This window comes from Fulmarus glacialis, unplaced genomic scaffold (assembly GCF_000690835.1).
Source record: "Fulmarus glacialis isolate BGI_N327 unplaced genomic scaffold, ASM69083v1 scaffold12774, whole genome shotgun sequence".
NCBI classification, from domain to species: domain Eukaryota; kingdom Metazoa; phylum Chordata; class Aves; order Procellariiformes; family Procellariidae; genus Fulmarus; species Fulmarus glacialis.
Genome location: NW_009210030.1, coordinates 41,873 through 62,103, shown reverse-complemented (window position 1 = coordinate 62,103; position 20,231 = coordinate 41,873). Strand labels below are relative to the sequence as shown.

General features: G+C 36.1%; 1 protein-coding gene across 1 annotated transcript in view; it reads right to left on the bottom strand.

Annotated features, from left to right (window-relative positions):
• NEK7 (NIMA-related kinase 7) overlaps positions 1–20,231 on the bottom strand; it is a 54,701-nt gene that overhangs the window by 1,142 nt on the left and 33,328 nt on the right. The window contains exons 6-8 of the mRNA XM_009577041.1: positions 18,684–18,791; positions 10,548–10,642; positions 5,799–5,912 (exon numbers count right to left, since the gene is read on the bottom strand). Coding sequence (XP_009575336.1) covers positions 5,799–5,912; positions 10,548–10,642; positions 18,684–18,791 — 317 coding nt within the window. The remainder of the gene's footprint in view (positions 1–5,798; positions 5,913–10,547; positions 10,643–18,683; positions 18,792–20,231) is intronic.

Below are 20,231 nucleotides of genomic sequence, written 5' to 3'. Positions count from 1 at the left end.
CAACATAGTCTGGATAACCTTCTGATGGGGCATCTATTTTAAATTGTGTGCATCTCCTAAGCATTTTGTAATGTAGAATACACCTGCTTCATGACAACTTATTAAGTGTTTACAATCCTTTGAGAGAGCAACTTAATCAACCCTGAAGCTCTTCCTTTATGCTTTTTACTAGCTTTGCCAAATCCTCCCAGATCTCTTAGAGTGGGGGGGGGAAGGGGGAAGAAACAACAAAAAAAGCCAACACCTTGCGATCCACCCTTCTATGGCAGTATGTCAAATTTGGTTCAGTCTCCCCCCAGTACTATTAGGTATGACTATTGAAAAAATCTGTAATTATTGCAACTAACACAGAGCTACTTCAGTACCATGATTATTCAAAAGTAACATAGATTGTATATTCAAATCTGCCATCAGAGAGTTTCCTTCCTGCTTTTTATAAAGACCAAGAAGGATTTTAAATTATAATTACATTCTCTTCACTTTTCAGAAGATTAATTTAAACGCACAGGAATAGGAAGTCCAGAAGTTAAGTAAGAAACATTGCATACCACTATTTAAAACTTTGTTCATTAGCCCTTGCAGAAACATTGTAAATTGTATACAATGTACAGGTTTTTCATATTTAACAATACAAGAACTATGTCAGTAGACATCCCCCTTCTTTAGCAAGAAGAGCTTAATATTTAAAAATGAGATCATTAATTCTGAATATAGTGGTCAGATTGCTGGATTGAAAAGAAACATATTAAATCAAAATCATCTGTAATAGACTTGCTATTTGAATCTTAAATATGCTAAGTGTATTTTGACTAACGGAGTTATAAAAGCCATCATATTGCTTCTGGCAGCCAATAAATAAAATACAATACCACTGACGGGAAAAACTATTAGCCTGTAATAGCTCCCAATCATTTGGAGAATAGAACACTGGAGATCATGAAGTACTGTAAGAAATAATAATTGCAAATGTGTAATACAAATATGCAAAGCAAACCAATCTCCTGTAGAAGAAGCAGGTGGGACACAGTGTAAGCAACAAGCACAATGTATTAGCAGAGTGAGCAGCTTGCTATGCAACACCTCAGACAGCCTGCATGGGAAACAGGAAAGACTGAAGAACATCCAAAAACCCCAAGCCTGAAACTAGACTCGAGTAAGTAAACATTTTGCAAAGAGAATACAAGTGTAATTTATCTGCAGAATTTGTACATATACATTTATCTTTCTCTGTGAAAACTTCCATGTGTTCAATAGAACTGCATACAGTAAATAAAGTCTTAGTAAAAGACCTTGAAGGATTGAAACCTATAAAGCTGTCATCAGAGGGCAAAGAGTATTCTTTCTCCCCTTTTTAACAGCTGTATAATCAATAACTTTACTGTGGGTAGAACAGCAGAAGTAGACCTTCAAGAAATTTACCTGTGATAAGCATGAGAAGCCTTGTTTACCTCCAATAGGCTACTTCATGACTTTTCAATCCTGGCCTGTGGGTAACTCTGATTTTGTTTTCTAAACTGAACTTTATCATGTGAAAATCAATTTCAGACTCAAACTGTTTGTTTAGTCATTAAACAGGAAGCCTTTCTTCACAGTTACTTTGTTACTTGTTACAGTATATTACAATTCAAAGCTTCAATAAAATGGCCAAGAAGATTCATTGCTTAGAAAGACACTGTAGCAAAACAGCATCATTACTCAAAAGTACATGTAAGGCTTTAGGTCCTATTAATCCCTGGAAGTACACTTGCAAAATCCATTCACCCACGTGGTGTCTTGACTGGTGGCTTTTTGCAGCTTCTGATTTTTTACTCTAACCAAAATGCATATGTAGCTACCGTTGTTAGGATGCGAGAAAGGATCTACAAGAATATCTTCGTAGTAAGGGACAGTCACTGAATCAGTTTACCCAGAAATTCTCTTCCCAACATAGGGCAAGAGGTGAGCTCAATTAGTGACAAACCTTCACTATTGCTGTAATAAAATAAACCACAGAGTCATAGATCTCTTTTGGCTATGAGTCTTAACATTTAAATGTTGGTCACTGCTATTACTGCAAAATCTCCTTCCCCCTCCCCAGTCCAGAATCTCAGTTGTAAGGCAGGAACGCTGAGCTGACTATGCTGGGGACACTGCACAATGATCGTACAGATTCCTGAGTAATTTCAAAATCCTTGAGCTCTTTTGAGCCTTGTTATTGAACAGCAAACCTTTGGGAGAGGGTGAATTAATTTTGTTTTACAGGATGAAAATGGTTACACAGGAAGATAGCCTTTCAGGACTGAAACTGGGACTAGGCTGGAAGTTAATACTTGGTTATAGCACAATTCCTTTACCTCCTACAGGAATATCCATTTCAATAAACCTGAAATCCATTTGTCAACCCCTCTAGTATTAATAAAATTTCCGATGCAGCAGAAGAGCCTGACAGTACCATGGGAAGAGGCACGGGATTCTAAAGTCAGACTATCATTATAGAGAGAGAGATTTTTTTATTATCTGGCACAGACTGGCCAACAGGCAGAGCAGACTTATGACTGAGCTGGAGGGACCTCCTGTTGCATCCCCAAGCTGCAACTTTTTCAGCTGCTTATTGTTCTTAACCTCCTTTGTGCACTTAGCACAATGATTGTCTTTAGCCTGGAGCTTAGCCTGACATCGGAGCAGTGGGACACACTTTCTTTAACTTTACCAGGTTTTTCAGCTATGAAATAAATAATTATCACTCAAGTCAGAAGGAGGGGGCGGAAGACAGAACTATGAGAGGCAAGTACTTTGCATCGTTAGCCAGTTAAAAAAGAAATTTTCTGGGGGGGGGGGGAAACAAACACAAACTCTTCTTACTCTGAATAGGAGACCTTCTTGACTCAGTGTTTTTCTCAAGCCCTTCTGCTGGCAACTAACACTGCCATTCTAGACCTGCTGGCTCACTCAGCCTTCACATCTGGGTAGGAGGTTGGCTATGGACTTTAGAAGAAGTGCACCTCAATCAAAGGGGAGATTGAAAAACTTCATCTATTATGAAAGCAACATGATACTAATATTGGCTGACAGGATTTTAAGAGTATTGACTGGGGGTGGCAAGGGACCTCCAGTTTTGAATTCCCTAAAGCAGAATACAGCTTTCAGAAAATGCCAAATACTCACCCTGAATACCAGACATTCTTTAGGAATATTCAAAAATTGAGACTCTACTGCTGAAGCAATAGATTGTGAAAATGCATCTTAGACTATTAGGATTTCTAATCAAAGGTTTTTAAAAAAATATCCATCTGTCCGTCTATCTTAAGGTGCATCTTTCTGTCACGTTATTCTCTGATGACACGGATGTGATGCATTACTAAAAGGTTAGCCTTAAAGAGTTCAAAATTTAGAAAAACTGTCACATCTTAAAACTCATTAAAATTTACTTATAAAAAGTTTCTCTAAAAAGCACTTGTCTTGTATTTTGTAATGAAAGTATTTACACCCCTGTATCAGAGGATGCAGAGATCAACACTCAGTGAAATTTTTCTTTCAAATAATTCTTTGTTATAAAATATGAAGTGGGTTTTACTGTTCAGTGATCCCTGATTTTTACTGCTCACTAAGTGTGCTTCCAACTGGTTAAAGGTTTGATATCTAAATTTCCAGTACAGGTGAAATATTTAGGACAGTATCCTAATGACAGATAACGCTTGTTTGTTTCTATTTTTTTTTTTACAGTTCATGCCAGCACAGTATTTTTTTTGTACAAGTGAAAAAAAAGAGGTATATTTTATCTTTTGGTGCAATAACTAATAAACATATCTATTTTTCCATGTACCTTAGCGAAGACACAAGTCTTCATATCAGAACATAAAAAATGTTCCCATTACAGTCTCCATAGTTGATTTTAAATAACTACTTTCATACCTATCTTCATACCTATCATAGCTCTGATTCTCTCATTATGTTTTAAAACAACTTGTGTATTTTGCAAATAACTGGTTTATCCAAGGTGCAGAAGTATGTATCTGCTTTGAAATAAAGAAAACATAACATGTGCTTTGCATCTGTTTTCAAAACTAGAAACTATACAGATGTAAGTAAAAGGTGGACTCTCTTTCCCCATCCAAACTCTGAGACCTTCTATCTGGGCCAGACTTTGATATTTGTCCCTTGGCTGGGAATCCGCATATCCAACTTCACACTTAGCTGCAGTGAAGTAGCCCTGCAGGCAGGCCAACTTCAACGAACCACTAGTGGTATCATCATTAAAATCCTGCTGAAGGTCACCATGGAAACCGCCTGCTGAGGCTTCGCTGCTGCACTCGGCATCTCCTAATCAGCTACCATGTGAAATGCAAATTCAGACAGTCTGAAAATTAGTCAAGAAGAATAGAGGATGAGGATGCAGATATGTGAAATATTCATGCGCTTCATGGAAAAAGGAAGACAGCATGAATGACACAACAAAGAACGGCCCCTGACATTCTTGCTATCATTTTGCATTATTGTTCACACCCTACTGTATTTCCAGGCCTCTAGTTCTGAAGTTGGTTATATGAACTGCCATATTTATAGTCTACAATAAATAATAATTAAAAACGGCCCAGGTAAAATGACTAATTGGAAAACCCACAAAGAGGTATAATTCATAAATTACATAATAAATAATTATTTCATCCTTTATAACTTCACTGAATTATCTTTTTAAGTTCAGTTTTTTTCATAAAAGAGGAAAAATGGTCACTATACTAAAAAAAAGAAAATACTGGGCAGTAATCTTTTATTAATAGTCCAATCACTGTCTTTGAATGTAAAAAAATTTAAGGTTCAGAATTACAACCCCTACTCTCTAAGTGAAATCGTACAACACTTTATGTTTATTAAAAGTATTTCAGTGCTTGTGTTTATTTGCGTTTTCAAGGTAATCTTTAATTCATGTAGGCTGAATTCAATTAGAATTGGTTACTAATACGTGTTCTTTGGTTTACAGCTTCTATCACTTTGCCCTGTTCTTTTCCAAGTGAGAAAGTATTTCAAAACTGGCGTCTCAGAACATTAACAAGAAAGCATTTATATTTCTTCATTCTGTTACTCGCACTAAGAAAAATATTTATTTTATTTAGTTTCTTTTCATTTTAGACCTTAAAAAAGCAAGTACCCCCCTTAAATGCATTAATGACAGTAAAGAACTGTTACCTATCAGCTTAAAACAAATACTGCTGCGATATGCATGAGTATATTGTTCAAATTCAATTATATTATGTCTGCCTATATTTCTCTGAAATTTACTATTAGCGTTGTCAAGAACCACTCTTTCTTGCAAAAAAGCTGCCGTTCAATTTTATCAACCAGCACATCGCAGTTTTATAATGCAGACAAATGGGAACTAAACAATTCATTTTTACTAGTGAGTTACATTATATCTATTTTAATGCAAGCCCCTACAGAAACAAGGCTAGTGCACTAATTTACTGTGCAACATAAACTTACATAGTTGTACTTTTAGAAAAGCATACTACAGATGTAAGACTCAATCCCATTCTGGCATGTAGAAAATATCATTGTGCATTCTGGGAAAGCATTTTGTCATACTTGTAAGGAAGCTCAATGAAATTAAGAAGCTAACGGTATGAGGTTTCCGTCATTAATCCCCCAAAATTTAAAATCGTATCAGAGACTTGTTTTGACAGGAACATTTGAGAGAGTTCAGCAAGCAAACACTATGGGCATAATCTGCAAATAACAAAATCACACAAGTTCATTTACTTCCCTGGAAGTGTGCCAGCTTACAGAAACTGAGGATCTAGCCCATGAAAAGGAAAATTTCTTACTTCCTCTGAATAGTGATCTGAAGGGAGAGGTGGATAGTCGCACTGTTCTATCTTCTTGCACAGGGAGTACAAGTTCATTTTATCACCATAAAAGGGACTCTGCAGTGCAGCCATCTGTTTAAAGAAAATGTACAGTTTTCTTTTGTGTTTTTAAGTAAACCTGTTTTGCCATAAAATCTGTAATACTAACAGAAGTGATTTTTAACGACTTTCGATTCCCTGCTTAGAAGTGTCACAGTGCTAAAAAAAACGTAAGTTCCAAAACTATTACTGTAACCAGTGTGTGTACTTATTCTATGTCGTACAGCCGAACCTGTCACAATCCTTATATTGCAATATTTGAATTGTATACCATAGCAGTTTTATTAATAGAATATGGGGAGAAACTGAGTCGTTTCTGATACTGCTGTGAGCGTGGAGAGTCCTTGCACCACGAGGGAGACAAAAAAAACCCCAAAACCTGCAATGTAATTTTCTTCTGAAGACCTTTTGGAAAGAAACATATAATTTATTTGAAAACACTATCTGATCTAAAGCAATACTGTATGGTGAAAATGCTGGGTAACAGTAGTAGATTTTGTAATCTTCCACAGCTATTACTAGACTACGATAAAGTAGTAGTTTTTTTTTTTTTTAAAGCAAGAAAACTAAAGGTAACATCTATATTTCAAAAAAAAAAAAAAACCCAAATCCAAAAACTTCATAGTTCGGTATATTATTTGAAAATACTTTAAAAAAAATGCCAAAACATCATAAGTGCAGAACTGGCACCCATGACTATGATTTACAATTTTAATATAAAAATAAGAGTATCTGTTGGAGAGCACTTAAATGATCAGCAATTAAGACCCGCATTAGTAAACCTATGCCTTATTTCCAGAAAATGTTATAACTTGACATTTAAGGTGGAAAAAAATGCTATGGTTAGCAGGATTACAAATTTAAAAATTCATTTAAAATCTCTCCATTCTGTTCAAAGCCTTCCAAGTCTTTGAACCGCAGCAGCACGAACGCTGCTTTGAGTGCAGTGCTGCCCCAAAGTCAGTCACCCTTTTCTACATGTGCTAATAAGTTTGATTTTGGAAGGACAATGTGTACATTCCCCAGACAGGCAGAGTGTGTGTGAAACACGCTAGTCCATGCTGTGCTACTCAGTGAGCTTCAGCAGGGACAGGACAAGCTGAAAATGGCTCTCATCTGTCTTGTGGTCTTCCAGATAGCAGTTTAACTCTTTCATGTCTATCACTGGGGGAAAATGTAGGAAGAAAATTACCAAAATTCTCTTACATTTACTTTATATCTGTACTTTATATCAAATAGTTCAGTACTTTTTCATATTACCCTAAAGTAAGAATAAATAATTTTAAAGCTCCCAAAACAAATACCATACTACAGTTCCATCCTACACGCCTCTCAAAAATTCTGTAACTGTATTACCAAAATAATGTTAATTTTTGGAGATACATGACATTGTTTCTTACCTTAAAAAGAATGTTAAAAATGCAAGCTAAAGACCAAAAAAGAAAAGGAAAAAAAAAAAAGAAAAATCAACTGCAGGATCTGTACGCATGCAGAAATTCTAAATAAATGCACAGATACTCATTTTCGTACTCTAGGTGTTCATTAAAAAGTACTTTTGTTGGAATGCTGCAGAGTGTTAAAAAAATTCTCAATGTCCCCTAAGGAGTTAAAACAGGAATACTATATTTTCATGCATCTCCTGCTTTGACAGATGAAAAATGTCAACTGTCCTGTTTTTATTTTCAAGCTTTTGCACTATTCATCTGGTTCATTAGTGCATCTCGCTGCTGCCCCTGACAGCTGCTCGCCCTCTCCTCCCAGCAGCTGAATTTTTCAGGCTAATTTGATCCTCCACACTGAGACGATCGCTAGAATGATTGACTTGCTCCCTGACCTCCAGGGTCTGACTTTCCTGATTAGTATTCTGGGGGTGTCTGAGGGACGAAAGCCCACTGTCTGTCTTCAGGGCTGGTGGCAGCTCTCTCTCTTTTCCCCCCCCCCCCCCCCCCCCCCTTTTTTTTTTTTTTGAACTGTAAGCCACCAACCTACAACCCTGTAAGGATGCAATTGCTACGCTGAACAATAAAAGGAAATGTGTAAAACCTACTTTTCCATGTAAAGGTCCATGTAGCAAAAGCACAGCATCTTGATTTTAATTAGTAAAGTCTACTTTGTTGCATATCAATTAAAACTCCAATGGTAGTGTTTTTGAGGTTTCAGAAATACCTGGGGCTCTAAAAAAAAATCAGACTTTAAAATAGACTTTTAAAAATCTTACTGGCCACATAGTTAGAATTGAATTGACTGTGACATAGGTTAGAAATAATAATTTTTTAAAACAACATAAATTATAGCAAATTACTCCAAACTTAAATTAAAACATAACTGAAAAGAATTTAGCAACAATTAAGCATTTATTGAGAAGTGATAAACATGCCACAGCTTTTCTCCAATTAAGCTGGAGAGAATCCAGAGCACATATGAGCACATATCAACATGAAATCAATATAATAAAACATGCTAAAATACAGGCAATAGACATATCACAAAAAGATATCCAGCACAAAACTGCATGGATAATAAAAATACCATGCATTAGTCCACACATGTCTTGAAGAACCTGAAGTAACCACTTTCAAATAATTAAAAAAAAAAAGAGAAAAATGCTGAGCATATATTTTGAGTTTACTGTACCTAAAATTTCAAAATTACATCTCAATGATCAACAACAAACACACACACACACCACACACACACACACAAAACCCACCACAAATATCTGGTATGTTGTAGAATTATCTAAATGGGATAAAAGCACCTCTCAAAAAAATTTAAAAGCTATAATTGAAGACACTGCCATACACTATAGCTATACAATATATATCAACAATAAGTATCCTAATAATTACTTTATTCTTACAATAAGGAAAAAAACCAAACACAACACTGTATCAACTTAAATACCATCCTGGTAAAACTTCTAAAATAAATAAAAAGAGAATGGTATTTAAAGATGCTGAGTTAATCAATGGAATTAAGAATTTAGCTATTTTGAAATTATTTAGCAGATCAAAGAAAAATTTAATATTCACATAGGTGTTTAATATACTGTACCAGCATCAAAGCAGCAAGCACAGAAAAAAACAATCTTCTTTAGAAAAGTGCTATTGATTTCTATCCAGCAATTTTATTTCATATAAAATAGACGAAAAATTAACCTTAAAACATGTTTATTTTATATAATAATTAGTTATTCAAGGGTTTTATTTGTTTGTTTCCAGATTTTAAAAAATCCTCAAGAAAACCAATGAAGGGAAAAGAAGTAGTAATACTGAAAAATCCTCATCTACCTTTATGCTATCTTTAGGCTCCTGCTTGCACAAGTGTGCAAAGTAGACCATTGAAATTGATGGCAGTTGCCATGGTCAGTACTAAGGAATCCCAATATGGGATTAAGTTTCAGTTCAGGATTTAAACTTCTAAATACTTGCTATCAGGTATCGGACTTCATTCCCGTGAATTGCCCCAAAGATTTACAAGCAACAGCTATACATAGATCTGTAAACTCTGCAGAATTGCAATATAGCTATTTGCCCTTCTAATATTTAAAGCAACATGTTAGTGATAGAAAGTAAACCAATATTACTGGAGACAATTCATCTCGTAGTAACATACAACTTTAACAGGCTGACAATGTTTTCTACAAAATCCTAAAATAACAGGAGGTGCTGATCCTGTTGAATACGTGTTAAATGAGTTCTGCTGACTCACTGAGGCAGGTGGCTTACAGGTAAATGAAAAGTGAGTTGGGTATATTAGTTTTTACCGCAACATGACTAGAAAGACTTCACTGCCATTGCTGATAGAAAGAATTTTTTTCCAGCATCCTTCAACACAAGTGTTTAGTCTTTTGATCAACAAATGATATGCAAAGAACTTTGAAGGCATAGTTGCCTTAGAAGCCTACCTATTCTTCACATCTTCATTCGCCTCAATTTCAATTTGCCCTATATTTTTATTTTCTCAGAATATAATATAATTTAAAATTATGTGTCACCTACCAATCTCGACCATATTAATACAGAAATTAACCAGTAATTATAGTTTATCCAATTGGAGGAGGAGAAAGAGTAGAAAAATTACATATGTCTGTGCAGCAGAAGTCATTACCCTGAAAGTTAATCCGAGCTAGTAGTAATAAGTACACCGTAACCCTTTTTTTTTTTTTTAATTGTTTTACTTAGATTTTAAATAATTTTAAAGAAATTAAACTTGGATTAAAATAACTATATTGCAGTTTTTGAAACCATTAGTTCAATACCCAAGTCAGTCCTGTTATTTCTCAATACATTTATTACCAATGGCATAGGCCATTAAAACACCTAGAACAATTTTACATGTGCTTGCCATTATTCATTTATTAACCCTTCAGTTATGCCCAATCTTCAACAAATTCTGTAAAATCTTTGCAGCAAGCCCAGTAAAAGGCAAGTCTTGAGTAACACACAAATAAAAGTATGCTGAAGTTACGTAAGAGTTCTCATTGCTAATGTTAAAGACAGATATATAATAGCTGAAAAGTAGCTTTTCCACAGTGCTACATACTTTTCTGAACAGCAAAGACATAGAAATAGATCCTAAAACAGTACTTAATACGGGGGGTTGGGGGGGGTCGGGGGGGAGGGAGCACAACAGTGTTGTTAAGCTCACTGTATATATCAATATTACCTCATACAGCAGACAGCCTAGAGACCAGATGTCAGATTTGAAGTTGTAACCATTTTCGTGTATTCTCTCTGGAGACATATAATAAGGTGTACCAACTGCAATAAATACACAAGTATTTTTGAATGAAAATTTCTGTTGTTATATAGTAGTAAAAGTACAGTTTTCCTGGTTGAAAAACATTTTTCATCTTCTGTATTTCTCATTTTGCTACACATATAATTTCAATTCATACTTATGACTCTTCAATTTGATAGAAATACACATAAATTAGGTATCTATTTCATCCAATACAGCTTTATTTTCACTACTGATATCTAATTACCAGAATTATTCGGTTGTAGAATACTTCCAATTTTTGCTTTTAAAGAAGCTTGAAAGTAATTATTTTCTTCTGAACAGAACCAAGGGAACGTACTACACACATACACACACACACATCCCTGCTCCTTTCCAAACTGCTATTACTGTGGCTGGAAATAGCAACAGCTAGAAATTCTCCTCCGTGGCTTGAATTTTTTTTTTTTTTTTTTTTAAATGTGTTGTCTATTCTTCCTTTTGAGAATATACAAATCTGAAAAAGCTGGTTTTGAAACTAATAAACACAATTTAGTTTGAATATCTGAAACTAAAATTGAGCCTGAAATCCAGGATCTTCAGATTCCCAGAGAGGAAGAAAAACCTGCAAGCCCAGCAGAAGCCGAGGTTCCTATGAGCAACTCAGCCATCTGCTGCAGGACTAGACTCTGCGAGGGCTTTTTAGCTCCCAAATCTGTGGCTGTCCTAGCTTAATCCTGCCTCAGAACTGTGGGCTCTGGAGACATCTGCTCTTGAAAAGCAGCATTTACTAGGACTGTCCCAGAGCAAATTTACATTGGATACTCCAGGACATCTCTCCCCTTGATTTTAATCAGACCCTACCCATCTGTGTCACAAGTTACTTGGAAGAGAGAAATTCTGAGAGGTATTTCATCTGTACTAAAAAAGCCATTTTTAAAAAAAAAAAAAAAAAAAAAAAAGTATCTGAGTGATGGGTTCATATGTGACAGATCAAGAAGAAAAGAAGTTACAAAAAATAATGGTAGTGGCAATTTTGGTGCATTGCCTCTGAACTTTCTCCCTAAATTCCCCCCAAAATGACTGCCTAACAGCAAAAAGAGTCACAGATCTATGTAGATTTTTTTACTTCAGTTTTGTGTGGAGTTTTTTCTTGAGCACTGAATCCTGATGATGAAAACCAACTGAATTCTATCAATTCAATACAAGTTGACCTTATTTCAAAACTAAACATCTTGCAACACAGCCAAAGATTAAAATCAGCACTCTCACTGCAAACTATTAGAGTGTGAACCTCACACTAATTTAACACAAAGATCTCGTATCACTTCTGCACTTCTGAATTAGCCTCATTTATTCAGAATTCATCTCTCTATGAATAATGGAAACAGAGATATAGTGAATACAAAAGTAATTCCAAATCTGAATAATCAGGTTAATAGTTTTAATTAATCAGATTAATAATTTTACTCTAATCATTTCAACTAGTTAAGGGTTTAGCTTTGACAATGTGCCCTATCTTTAGAAAGGCTGACATCTCAAACTATGCCATACTTCCTTGGCGGGGAGGGGGGAAGTACTTTCCTATTGAAAGGCCCAGCTCGGATTGGGAAACCCAGTACCACCTTATCCCAGGTCAGGCCACTGCTGCTGGTAACCCGTAATTTCAACTGATCTCTTTCCTGGCAAACAATATTGAAAACAATATTCCAAACCAATATATAAATTGAGATCGTGCTTCTCTAACAAGAAGCAGCAAGGACAGAGGTCCCATATTGCATCCTACAATGGATTTGGCTGCCTAAATATTTCAGGGGAGACTTCCAGCCCCAGGAAAGCAGAGGGTGCCACAGCCCCTCTCCCCAGAGGCTCCCTCAGCGCTGGCCTGAAGAATCACTGCGGCTCTGAACTGAGGCTGTGAAAGATCAAGAGCTCAAAAGGAGAAATGCTGGGGAAAGGCAACTCAGTCGTACTGAGTACTGGAAAACCATTTACTCTCATGGGATGTTCGTATTCACCCACAACAGAGGAACGGTCAAGAGGGATGGTTTTTTCCCTGTGAAAGAATAGGCACACAGATGGGTGGATTGCAACACCAAAATAGCTACCAGAATATCCAGAAGCAACTCTGTTATTCTAATGTATCAACAGCAGTACTTTAATGGGTGTTTAATGACAGCTATCTTTAAATTGGAAACTGTAATTAAACAACATTTGGCATGACACAGCTTTCATATTTTTATTATCCTTGCTGTTGTACTTCCTCCTGATTTTTTTTTTTTTGTGTGAGCTTGGACACCTTTGAAAACTTTCAGCTGTATTTTGCATCCATCAATTAATGCACCAGTTCAGTATATTCTGCTGTTTTGTTGGCAGAATTCATCTAACAACAAAAAATAAGTTTAATAGTAATCTCGTTCTTAGCTGGTTACAGCAGCACTGCCTTTGCTGCTCTGAGACAACACGCAAGTAGCTGGCAGTGAGTAATGTGCCAGAAAGAGGCTTCACAGAATCCACAGGGGGCAGCTGAAAACACAGAGGTTTGAAAGTTCATAGTTTACCAAAAGCAAAGGTAATTTTAACCAGTAGCTCTGGGAAGCCTGCTGATACATTAGGGGTCTGATATGACTGTGAAAGATTGATGATAGTGAAAAGGAAGAACAAATGCTATCATTTTACAGCGTTTAGCCTAGTGTAACACCTTAACTGCAATACAACCTGAAGCCCCTGATGACCAACAAGTGAAAGGAATTGAAATTACAGTTATATTAGTCACAAAAACAACCTGAAGATCTAGACATCATTACTACTTGTAAACTGTTTTTAACAGAACACGACACAAAAGATTCGTTATTCTGACATTCAGGAACTACTGAAGGCATTGCAACAATTCTTTAAAATGGTGAGCAATCTCAGTACGTAGCTGTAGTGCTGGCCAGCAACTACCAGATGTGATTATATGTTATGTTTCCTTCCTGGATCTTTTTTTTTTTTTTCCTGTTAAGTGAAATACAGCATCACAATACTATAAAGACATGTGACTTTCTTATACTCATCTGAAGACATAGAAGTGGGATAATACAAGACAAAGACGTAACACATTAAGGTGCCTATGTTTTTAAGAACAAAATCTGTAACTTCAGCATTCTGTTCACTGCATTTGCACATCTTGGATAACCTGCAGGTCTGAATGGTAATCTCCTTGAAAATGGCCTGGGTCAAATAAACTGCTTCCTCAGAATCTGCTGCTGCTCTGGAGCTCCCTCCCTTTAAAGATGCTGCAGATCCAGAAAATGTTGTTTCTTTATGCAAGCTTTCTGCTATTGGGAGAGGCAACAGACATAATGGAAATGGTGGTTATTACAGAGCAGGGAGCTGGGTCTGAAGGGTCAGAGGCAAAGAAACTATTATGAAGGGAGTTATGATATAAACAGTCCATCTTATTACCTGCATAAACACATAACTCACACTGCAGCTGAGTTAAAGAGGAGAGTGTTTCACTTGAAAACCGACAATGCATCACGTTGTTGATTGAAATACAGTAACTAGCTCTAAGTACTATCAAGCATTTTTAAGCTGGGGGAAAAAATCTGCCTGGTAAATGTTAATGCTACTTATACAAAACAATGTAATGGCTGATTTGGAAGGTGTTTAATAGACTAGTTTTAAAAAAGGCCATATAATTATTACTGACATTCCATGCATTAGAATACATAACTATCCAAGTTCAGAAAGGGGACTAAAATCACTTTAGTAACTCTTCTGATTTTCAAAGAATTCCAAAACAAGACTTCAGTTAAAAAAAAAAACCAACACAAAAGGCCCACTTTATTTAAGTAATCAAAAGATACAGTTTATGAATGACTTAATGCCCATGAGATCACAGGAATTTCATAATACAGAGTTCAACACAACATGCAAGTGCTTAACAAGATCAATGGTTGATGCTGATGATAGACAAACTAAGACACAAATAAGCTGGAGTTACAGAACAGTGAGGGTAACCAACCACTGACACAACAAATTCTCTCTCTCTTTTTGGGTTTTTTTCGGGTTTTTGTTGGGTTGTTTGTTTGTTTGGTTTTTTTTACTTATTTTAATATAGATGTAGATTTCTAAGTCATAGGCTTGTCTTCACTTCAACCACAGATACCAGACGTAAAATACTGCACTTATCCAAAGTAATTCTGCAGCCTAGCCTACATTATGCAAATAGTCTAACTGCAGAAATCAATCTATAAATATTTTGGGTTATTTTATAATGTAGCATTGTAACAGCACAATAATTTATCTTCAGCTTTCAAACTACTGTAAGAGATCTCAGGGTTTTGTACATAAAATAGGAGCTCTTTTAATACAGCTTCTTTGATGACTGCAATGAATCAGCTGCAGATTTCCCTGCTAGCCTTCCTGTACACTGAGGTGCAGGTTCTCAGAACGGTTTGGCTGAGAGTATGAAAGTGGAGCTTATTCTATTCACAGCAAAACAGTGCTGCATGTCACCACCTCAGCACTGGCTTTGACACCCTCTGCTGGGTTAGAGATCCATATGTAAGAGAAAAGGAGAGTATCCACACATATTTTTACAAGGTATTTCATCCCCCACAACCTGCATGAGTTTACAGTCAAATCCCTCATAACATAGCTCTGTGCTGGGGTCAGGAATACCATGGAAATGACAGAAGTTGTCAAACCACAGAAGAAACACCGGAATTCAATACAGATGATCCTTTGGTTTCAAGCACTTTAAGATTGCAGATCTGCTCCTTTGCCCTGCAAGAAGGTATTCACATCGTGGCTGCGGTGTCCGCCTGGACAGCATACTGTGCAGCCCTGTAGCACACTGGAGAACTGAAGTGTTTGGTTTTTTGGTTTTGTTTTGGTTTGGTTTTTTTTTTTCCTTTTTTGTAATTGAAATACTAAAATATGGACTATCCTTAAATCCACTGAATGGCTAACAAAGATAAAAAAATGCACATTTCCATGAGCTGGCCTCAGAATTGCCATTTTAAAGAGCATAAGGCCTGGCATTCAGCCATTAAAAAAAGCAACAACAAAAAAACCCCTAACACACAGTCATAGGGAAAGCAGTAAGAAGCCTTTCTTGGACCATTTTCCCCTTTCTAATACAAAGTCTTCTGAAAGCAAGATATTTTGTCAAGTTTGTATTGAATCAACAATACTAAATGCCTCCATTTCCTTTGCATTTTTGGAAGAAAGATTTTCTATTTTCAAAAAGGTATATACATGCCACAATGGAAAATTCTACTGTTTTGATAAGGCTGTACAGAAAGAGTTAAGAACATGAACAAACCCTGTCCAGTGCAGTATTTTCATTTGTTTCAAATGGACCATCAACAAGTATTCTAATTAAATCAGTATTATTCATAATTAGCAGTTAGAAGCTGTAGCTAATGAAAATTTCAGTACATTTCTTTATCTCTGAAAGCCTGAATCTAGTTTGCTACTGAAATTTTTATAAAGCCTGTAAAACAAGTACAAATTGCTACACATAATGTTTGTAATTCACTGGGTTTTGTGCACCAAAGGTTTATGGAATCATAAAAAGATACAACTTTGAAAGAAATTTCAGGAAAACCAGCATCAGAAACTGCATGAGAAATCAATTTTAAAAACTGGTCTTTGCTAGTGACATGATAAATCAGAGTGTCACTGCCTCCACTGTAGCCTGAGTTAATAGCTGAACAAAACCTTTTTCCTAGGCTGAATTCTGACATTAGGTCATAATTAAGAGGGAAATGGCAGAAGAGATGGGGAAAAAAGAAAATAAAAAATAACAGCTCCTCTACCAAGACACAGCACCCAACATTAGAAACAAATCTTCTATCCCCCTACTCCCCGCTCTCTGGATTACTCTTGTATCTGTAAGAGAGAAGCTTTAAAGCGCTTGGGTGTTTTAAATTGTTTTTAACTCTAGCTCAGTCTTCATCCCTTTGCAACCATTCCCCTACAATGCGCCAAAATAACCCAGGGTTGAAGCAGTTTGTTCCTCTTTAACTTCCTGACTTCTGCCTCAGAACACAAGTCTAGCTCTCCCGCCCTTACAACTGACTTTTGCCTTCTTCATGTGCTCCTACCCACAGATTAGGATTTACAGGTACCTGCAAATACAGTCCAGGAGCAGCTCCCTCTTCACACTGCTCGTTTACATCCTTTCTCCATTTGCAGACAATAGCAGGACCCAACTACAACAAATAAGATCTCCACAGTGCTGCCAGAGTCAGCCACTGGGCTCCGACGGCAGCATGAAGAGCAGCACTTTATACAATACGCTGTGCCATGAACTAATATCAGATCTTTAGGGTTATATCTGAACTTTGACGTGGAACCCAAGCACATTTCCAGTCTGGTCTCACTGCTTCTCCTCTGTCTCTTTCTCTCTCTTTTTTATTAATGCAAGACTACACATCTGTGTTTGAGTTTCACCTCAGTCCTATTAAGATCTCAGCAGTTACTCATGGTTTTGACTATACCAATATCAGTATGCACCAAACACGATAAAAACAGGAAGGCACAAAAGAGTGACCAAAGGCTTTCTGGAAGACAGGGAAGTAAGGATCGTATCAAAAATTTCCTTTCTAAAATATAGGGTTTTTTGGCTGTTAACACAAGTACCGCCCACACCTCAAACGTGGTACAAACATGCTGAACATCCATCCTCTCTCTTTTTCGACACTGGGACTATCTGAATAAAGTTAAATTAAGAGGTGAGGAGAAATATGGCATATTTTAATCCAAGAAGTCTGATATTTCATAGTCTAGTTAGAAACATCAGCATCTGAGCAAACAGAATTCTTTGTGTGTCCTCCCATGGCCCTAAGATAGGGATTGTAAGTATTACTTAATCATTCTTGGCTTTCTTGGATACTATCTTCTGTATCACGCACTCTTGTCAAACACATAAAAATATCCAAATGCCTAACTACAGAATTGTCACTGTCATTTGTTAAAAATCCTCGCTGAGCAGCATTTGAATTGATTTTACGTATCTATATTCAAGTATCAGTAAGGTGCTCAATACCCTTTACAAGGAACAGGAGACAATTCTGGATGCTGCCATCAATGGCCCTGCTCTTGAGGGGTCTAAAAGTTAATTTTACATTCTTTGCAGTCAGTGAACAGGCTTGAATTCAGCAACCACTAAACACAGCCACTTCAGTGGGGGAAAAGAATTTTCTTAACTAAAAAACCTACATAACCGTACTATAAAGACTAATTCTTATATTTCTCTTTAAAGCAGATGCTACTCTATTTACAAGGCTTTTCTCTTTTAGAGAGATCCTCTTAGATTCTGTCATTTGCCTGTTCCCTACATTTAAACTTAAAATATCTGCCAAATTTTTACTTCTTCTTCTTCAATGGCTTCTTAGTCATCCTAGTCTCCACCTGCTACTCAAAAGATGCAAATTATATGAAAATTTTATTTGGAAAAAGATAATACAATGTTATTTTTTATGTGCTAGCAAATAATTGTTGTTTGTTTTAGGTTTTTGGGGTTTTTTGTTTGTTTTGTTTTTAAAGTCTTTATGGTTCATATAGGCTAATCCTGACCTCTCCTCGACTTACTTAGCTTATACTGAGAAACTCCACATCAAAACAGGGAAGCTCCTCTGTTAGCCCTTTCAAAGCATATAACCAACATGTCATCAATGCTACCCATACAGGCACACAGAATTACTAGATTCTTTCTAACACTGATTAAAATTCAAATCAATTTTAAAAAATGCATCCGTATTATTGATCTTATTTTTTCCTAGCATTTCTAGAAAACACTACTGTCGTGAAGACTTGTTTTGAGCCAGGAATGTACATTAAATTATTCAAAAAAGGGAGGGGGGGGAACGGGGGGACCACTAACAAGCTGTACTGCTGAAAGGGGCACCTCAGTGTTACAACTTTTCTGTATTTGTCCATGGTGCTGACCATTTTTTTTTTTATTATTATTTAAGAAAAGCTTTAGCTGGACCTAATCCTTTTCTTCCTCCTCATGAGTGGGCACAGTATTTCCACCATGTAAAAAAATCCACTTCCCTCAACACCTGTACCTCAGAGAAAGCTTACCTAAAGAATGTGCAGCTGTGGTTTTGGAGCTGAAAAATCGACCAAGTCCAAGGTCTCCAAGCTTTACTACCCCTGTAGCTGTAATGAACACATTAGCTGGCTTTATATCTGAAAAAAAAAAAAAAAATTAAGAAACGTAGAAGTCACAATGAGGTTGCAAGAAAATCTGCTGCTCTATTAATAATAGACTGAAAGACTAAAAGACTTTTATTTACTGCTAATATTAAAAAAAATTGACTACGCTGTTCAGAAAAAGCAAGTCTGGGAATCGGAATTTCAAATTAACTATTTTAATACTACAAACATCACTCAAGCAAAAAATTAAGAGCCATGAAAAATATTTTAAAACAAACAAACAACAACAAAAAACAAAACAAACCCCACACACACCCAAAGAGGCATATACAGGGAGTTCATTACTACTTTATATAAGCTATAAATAAAGACTTCCATTAGAACTAGAAAACCTCTCATTATGTCTTAAGTAACAGACCAAAAATTTTCAAGAACTGTAAAACATATTTTTCATCACTTTTGCTGATCAGATTACCCACAGTGGCATGATGTTATTTATTTGAAATAGGTAACTGATTCTTTTTAATAGCAGGCATTAAAAAAACAAAGCAAGTTTTACTCAGGAGAATGGTTATTTGAACTCGTCAATGGAATTGGGCTAATCAAGTAGAAACAAAGAAAAATAATGATGTATACCCCAGACAGTTATTTTTCACAAATAATATTGAGTTTAAGTTTTAAACCAATCCTTTAGAGACAACAGGAAAAATTTTTTATTTTATGATTTTTAACAAGGTACCTACCCTGTTAGTCTTCTAAATAAACTGACCTGATATTTGTTTGGCAAGTGTGCTTAGCTCTTACTCAGCTCAAGAGCAATGCACTGTGGCTCTAAACTTAAAGAAAATCATTTAACTTTGATAAAGAGGAGACTACAGTTTGCATAAGGTATGGGCACAGTAAAAGGAATGCTTCAAACCAGCATTTCAGGTTTCCAATAAAAAGTTACAAAACCTTGTAAGCTTTAGAGAGGAAGACAGAAGCAATTATGTTATGCTACTATCTGACCTAGTTTTCAGGAGTTTGGATCACTCTTTGTGTAACAATTCAACACGGATATCAGCTCAACTTAAAAATAGCTTTAATTGTCATTGGTTTTGGTGTGTAACCATGGAATTGTTAGATTTGCCATAGGTTTGCCAGAAGCTTTGAAGGTAGTATTTCAGTTTAAGGAATTTAAACACATTTTAGTTTTGAGCTAAAATATACTAAAATAAACTAGTTTAGTCATAAAAGCATTAAAGGAAGATACCTATACCCTATGGAAAGAATCTGTAATTTTATGTCCTCCTCTTTGTGTAATTTCCACTTGCAGATATCTGTACAAATGCATAAAGGAAGAAAAAAACAAGGAGAATTACAAGGGAAAGCCATTTGCAGGGGCAAGGGCATCTAAGCTGATCTGCTGAAGGGTGCAACATCTCTAGCTGCTACCGACAAAGCTCAGCAGAGATCGAGGAACTTTTGCTTTCA